The sequence below is a fragment of the Melitaea cinxia genome, chromosome 21 (assembly GCF_905220565.1).
Source record: "Melitaea cinxia chromosome 21, ilMelCinx1.1, whole genome shotgun sequence".
NCBI lineage: Eukaryota > Metazoa > Arthropoda > Insecta > Lepidoptera > Nymphalidae > Melitaea > Melitaea cinxia.
The window spans coordinates 14080642-14087404 of record NC_059414.1 but is presented as its reverse complement, the minus strand read 5'-3'; the positions used below and the strand labels follow the sequence as shown (position 1 = coordinate 14087404).

The 6763-nt window shown below is 36.0% G+C and overlaps 2 protein-coding genes across 2 annotated transcripts in view; both read left to right on the top strand.

Annotated features, from left to right (window-relative positions):
• The window catches only part of LOC123663865 (adenosine 3'-phospho 5'-phosphosulfate transporter 1), a 12118-nt gene extending 10992 nt beyond the window's left edge, over positions 1-1126 (top strand). The window contains exon 9 of the mRNA XM_045598510.1: positions 1-1126. This exon is cut by the window's left edge and continues 127 nt beyond it. Coding sequence (XP_045454466.1) covers positions 1-11 — 11 coding nt within the window. The 3' untranslated portion in view covers positions 12-1126.
• Positions 1127-3988: 2862 nt separating this feature from the next.
• On the top strand, positions 3989-6429 carry LOC123664068. The gene is made up of 4 exons (XM_045598686.1): positions 3989-4135; positions 4761-4787; positions 5382-5627; positions 6205-6429. The coding sequence occupies exons 1-4, from the start codon at positions 4091-4093 to the stop codon at positions 6349-6351; spliced, it is 465 nt and encodes a 154-aa protein (XP_045454642.1). The 5' UTR covers positions 3989-4090; the 3' UTR covers positions 6352-6429.
• Positions 6430-6763: the final 334 nt, after the last annotated feature.

Here is a 6763-nt window from a genome sequence, read left to right as displayed (position 1 = left end):
CAGTTAAATAGTTTTATTTTTACTTGTTCATCGAAATAGTGTCCATTAGATGTATAGGCTTCCAACTGTGAGGACATGTCTAGACTTTATTAGACTTGTTTTGTATGTATTAGAACGTGCGAGACCAATTTTATTTTTTGTTAATAATAATTCTGACGTGTAATAAAAATATTTTATATTTTAGCTTTTACGATTAAAAGTTGTTTTTTTCAAATATCTCATTATAGTTAAATGTGTCTTGTTTGAATGTATTTATTTATTTTAAGTAATGTCCAAGGACACAAAATTATTTTAACTTAATGTACTGATGTAGGCATTTATTATAAACTCGAAAATATTTTTATTATACATGTTTATTTTTTGTAGACAATGTTATTTGAACGACGGTATTATATAAGATTATATCAACCCCTAGATAACATTCTCATAGGCAGATAATTGTGGCATAAAATATTACATCTTACGACACGATATCGATAAAATCTTAACCATACGATATCTGTAATAATGCTGCATATTTAATTTTCTGCTGTTTTCATGTCTTTCAACTTGTAAAATGTATTAAGTATACTCGTATGAATGTGAATATTGTTAATGTGAATCACGAAGCCGACATGACCAGAACAGACAGATACGACTTCAAATCTAGATTTTCAGCGTTGAATTTTCAAGAGCTAGATTTGTCTTAAATCAATTAAATTTGCTCTGTGATGATGTAAAAAATATACATGTTTACAAACTGAATATCTGAGATATGTGCGACTCGTCGATACAATAATAAAATATAGACTTAATTACATAGCATTGTCTAATATTAACGCTTCCTTACTCTTCTTCTGTTTAGTTTATTTGTCTATTATTGTCAAATATTCATACTTTTAGTCAGCATTTACCGTATAAGGTATTTGTAAATCCTTCAAATCTTTGCATATATTTTATACGATATCGTATCGGACCAAATAACAGTGTCGGAAGATGTAAAACACCCAATAATGTTATATTGGGGATGTCGTGCGTGAATCGTGTTCTGTGTAGCTGTTCTTTACTACATAGTATGTAGAGTGGTGTACATAACGAGTTAGGTTCTTTTGAACTTCGTCAAAATGTAGTAAAAATTTATAAAGTATGTTTGTTTTTTTTTTATATTATTCCCTTAAAATTCCCTTCCTCGGCTGTAAAATATACAGTATTACCCTGAATTTATGTGTTGAGTGGGGAAAGATTTTTTTTATAAACATTCGTTTTAAGCCTCTTTGGGCCGAGCGTCCATCTAAAAATTGATTTATGACATAAGTTGCGAATATTTGTCTATTTCTATCTATATATCTAGGCTTATCTCTGGTGACTAGATTCTTGTAAATGTTGCTTATATAGACTATCAAAAATAATATAATACATGTATAAGATACATTGAATAAAATTTTAAATAAATAATATGTATAAGGCAGAGGTTCCTAAACTTATTTTGTCTACTGCCCACTTTGAGAATAAATTATTTTATAGTGCCCCCATTTTTTCACCAACTTGAAAACCACTATAACTTCAAATTAAATTAATTATTGTGAGCTATATTAACAGAGATTAAACATTAATTATTATTCTAAACTAGTCTTTTACAATAACCCGCAAGAGTTAACTTGAGACCTGAGCGCCGCTGTGTACAGGTAGTACTGCGCTTACGGGCTACACCTGCCAAAGAGAATGATTATTGAAACGCAACTTTGTAGCATTTAGACAGAGTATCTTTTATTCAAAATAAAACTAATGTGAATGATGATTTAAATCGCCCCCTAAGCCTCTCTTACCCCTTTAGGCTTTAAGCGCCCACAAGGGAGCGTTATCGCCCACTTTGGGAAAGGCTACTATAAGGCATCACTCGATTCAAAACTCAGGTAACCTAGGGCTTACAGGCACTAATGACTGATTATTTTTTATTCAATGACGGGAAGAAACATAGTCTCCTTGGTTTGCATGACATGTTTTTTATTACTTATTATTATGAAAAAAACAACTTGACATTACCTATTACGTTTACATGGGTCATAATTTACAAATTTTTGTGTAGATTTTGTGTTCACCATGTTGTGGTTTGAAAATCCTGTCAGTATCAACAGCTATAACGAGTTTTTAACATTCCAAAACAATCGAATCGAAAAGTAACCTTATATGAACAGGTAAAAAACATGAAATATATAAAAAGTCTATTAAAATATAAGAGAAAACGTGACACAAGTTTCTAGATAGGCATCAGGGTTGCAGGGTGTTTTTGGTTATTTCTTTGATTTAAAAATCGTGCATACAGGTAAAAATAAAACTACAAGTGATAGCTCAATATAGCCTCCCTCCCTCTGTTATATTTCGTGATGCCCTCACCTCGAGCCTCACGTGATGACCTGGTAACCCTCGTGTAGCGCACCAGCACCGCGGCATGCTGCTGCAGCTGGTGCTCACGGCGCTGCTGGCGCTGGGCGCGGCGCCCTGCGTGCTGCAGCGCGCCTGCCCCGCCCGCCCCCCGCGCCCGCCCTCCAACGTCTGCATGCACCGCCTGCAGCCACACGACCAGTTACAGATACATCTTTATATATTGCTGTTTATTGGGGAGTTTAAATATAAGTCTAATAAAAAATTAACAATAGAATACTTAAATAATACTTTTCAATCAGAAAAAAAATTGCTTGATATTTGCCGAGTCCCTCTCTCTCTTCAACGTAAGATTAGATGAGATTTTACTCGAACCCCCCCCCCCCAAACATCTCACGTATTTTATGAACGCCTCCAAAGTACTTTTTTTATACGCCTAGGTCGCCAAACAAGCGTACGACCCACCTGATGGTAGCCTATACGCCTGCAATACCAGAAGCATTGTAAGCGCGTTGCCGACGCTACCCCCGATCCTCCCCAGGAGCTCTGGCTTTACTCACCTCGAGAACACAAAACTACCTATTTGAGGGCGGTATTATTTAGCTGTGATCTTCTGTAAATTCCGTGATATCCAAATTTTGAGCATGATATTTCCAGCTATGTATATCTCAAAGCCTACCTTTTACATATTAATATACGTGATACGACCTATACTTTTAGATATTTTTTCCAAATTTTTTGATTGGATTAGACTACTTTAGATAAAGTAAATAAAGTTTTATTGAAGCAATACACCGCATAAAATATCCTTTTCAAAATCTCGAGCAGCCCGACTGAGAAAGTAACAAACTTACACAAAATCTCAGCTGAATGAAACTGCTCAATTAATCGTTTTGTTTCAGACACTCAATAAAATGTTCGAGAAAATGTTAAATTTTAAGTTGCTTTCCTCTAAAATCATTGGATCCGCGTGCACTTGCACATTATATTTACACAAAAGAGCTGTAAACATTATGGAAAGCGGAAATATTCGGTGAGTGAGCGTCGGTGTCGGACTGACGGTCCGACGCCTGTTTACCAAACATCGTATTGTCCATTATTTTATACTACTTCGTCACTACCATCGATTTCAGATTAAAATTATGAACCTTATATATCATAATACATTTTCATTTTCTTTTATAAACTATGACACAGAACACTTCTATCGCTATTCATTATATTTGTACATTTACTTCATTCATGAAGTTTTTCAATTTTCTGCCCAAAAAATGTTGCGTTTCTTTTTCCCTTTTATTTTGTATGTAAATGAAGCGTCTTCGGTGCGACAAAGCCAACCCTGCGGTCACCAACCCGCCTGCCCAGCGTGGTGACTATGGGCAAAACACATGAGTTCACGTTATTTTTGGCGTAAAATTGTGAAGGCCCATGTCCAGCAGTGCACTGTATAGGCTGTAATGATGTAATGATGAAATGAAACTGTTAGTCTGTAAAATCATCAGTAAATTAGCTACGGAAATTGCATTTCCCTAATATATTTAATATGATATAAAAACGATGACATCGTAGTCGATACATTGGTACCGCTCCGCGTGTGAACTAAGATGCGCAAGCGCATAAAGCAAAATGTGAGGCGGTGCGCGCGTGAGTGTTACTGCAAGCGTTGCTTCGGTTGTCGCTGGTTGCTCTGCTGTTGCTCGTGTCGTTGTTCCTGTTATAAGGAAGAACAATGATCGCCGTTCTGCTGCTCGCTGTATCCTTTGGAATTCATCAGGTTACAAAATTATTATTTATTTATTAAGAAACCAACGTTATACACTTAGAAAACATTTTTAACTGAATATAATTACACACTAAAACATTACGAAGTATTACAATTACAGGCAACTTATTCTATTTCTTTGGATTTTTTAAGTTCGTGGTTCCAAAAAACAATAAAAAACAAAGATAATAAATCACAATAACTTCGTTATAAATGTAATAATCTAATCTTAATTAACACTTATTTAAATGCTATTGTAAACACAAATGTAACTGAATGAATTGAATAGCTTATAGTTTCTATACTAATATTATAAAGAGGAAAGATTTGATTGTTTGTTTGTTTGCATTGAATATGCTCCGAAACTACTGAACCGATTTGAAAAATTCTTTCATTCTTGAGAAGCTACACTATCTGCGGATGACATAGTCTATATTATATATTCAAAAAAAAAAAAAAAATAGGAAAAAAGATATTTTTAAATCAAATCAATATTATTTTTATTTCTGCTATCTTGAGAAATAATTTTAATTTTGTTATGGTTTAAGCAAATGGGTCGGAATATCAGGAGATTTAAGCTTTGCTATTTACAATTTAGAAGTTGTAGGTCGTACTACTTATTATTTTTCTATTTCAGATAAGAGCTGATTGTAAAAATTGCGTGGTAAGTTTTCCTGGAACTCAAGGTGCTTTCAATATTTTCGTTTAAATTGTAATTTTTGTTGCAACTAGCCCGTTGGCACAGTTTGTTGTGACCCTGCTTTCTATTCCGCGGGTTGCGGGTTCGATTCCCGCCTGTGTCTGGGTGTAACATTTGTATTTATGTATGTATTATTTTAATGTATAGTTATGAAAAAAAAATTGTTATAAAAGTCGGCTGTTACCTATAACACAGGCATTAAGTTGCTTACCGTAGGAACAGACGACCGTGTGTACGTTATAAGATATAAGTATAAAAAAAAGAAGACGGGCAGCAGCGTCTTCGGTGCGACAAAGTCAGCCCTGCGGCCCGAAACCTACCCGCCTGCCCAGCGTGGTGACTATGGGCAACACACATGCCCACAAATGCCTATGTCCAGAAGTAGACTGCGATAGGCTGAAGTTGAGTGGATAAAAAAAAATGTATGCTTTAGACATCCATAAAATACACATTTGGTTATAAGAATACAGTTTTAAAAAAGGTTTTTTTGGACTGTAAAATTTGACGCTAAGACTCACACACCTGTTTATCGAAATAGTACTTTTCCTGTATTCGTAGGTGCTCGGTAAAGCTGAGAAGGCAATGTTCCGTGCGCATTCCGAGGCTTGCCTCGCACAGTCCCAAGTTGAGCCCAAGCTTGTGGACGGATTGCTTCGTGGCGAACTCGTCGAGGATCCTCGCTTAAAGAGACACGTGTACTGCGTGTTGCTCAAGTGCAAGATGATCAGTAAGGACGGCAAGCTGCAGAAGGCGGCGGTGCTGGGGAAGTTAGCGACGCGCGGAGAGGGGAAGAATGTCACAAAGGTAAAGGTTATGGAGTAGGTATAGTAAGGAGAGTAGACAATGAGTTAGTTTGTGGTGAAGCAAAAGATATTTTATTAGATTATCATTACAGCCTATACAGTCCACTGCTGGACATAGTCCTCCACAAGTTCACAGCAAAAACAACGTGAACTCATGTGTTTTGCCCATAGTCACCACGCTGGGCAGGCGGGTTGGTGACCGCAGGGCTGGCTTTGTCACACCGAAGACGCTGCTGCCCGCCTTCAGCCTGTGTATTTCAAAGCCAGCAGTTGGATGGTTGTCCCGCCACCGGTCGGCTTTTTAAGTTCCAAGGTGGTAGTGGAACTGTGTTATCCCTTAGTCGCCTCTTACGACACCCACGGAAAGAGAGGGTATGGCTATATTCTTAAAAGCCGTAACCACACAGCACAATTTTGTCCATAAACATTTAAATAAATTTACACTAATTTTCACTAATTAAAGCGTCAAAATACTTGTTGAATTTCGATTAAAACTGAAACTGTTCAATTTATTTTGTGCCTACGTAGAAAAAAGCGCAATTTGTTATTTACATATTGTAGCATTATTTTATTAACAGGTTCTGGAAAATTGTGCGAACCAGCAAGGAGAGAGTCCAGAGGATCTCGCTTGGAATATATTTCGTTGTGGGTATGATAAGAAGGCGGTCCTTTTTGACTACATGCCTGCAGCATCAAGCGGCACCGAAGACAATGACACTAAGTAGTTTAACTATGCGTCAATAGATGGCGCTAATAAAAATATATGTAAACTTTACAGTGTATTTAATTATATGAAAAATTATTTATGTTTGAATACTAATTGATTTTTTATCAATAAATATTTTAAAAGTTCAAGTTTTTTATTTAACCGATGACGATATGATTCATAATCCATAAAGTAGCATAAGGAAACCACGAAAGACATTTTTTTATTTATATGGGTTGGTACGGTGGCCAAAACCGTATCTAGCTGTTGAAAAATCTATCACGGGTTTGATCCCTGTTCATGAAAAAATTAGGCATAATCTATATATATGTTTGTTATTGCTTAATTTGATGTGATGTCTTTACTGAATAATAAATCCACTTCTAGACGGTGCACTATGTTGTTACTCCGACCTCAGTTACTCACTAGAG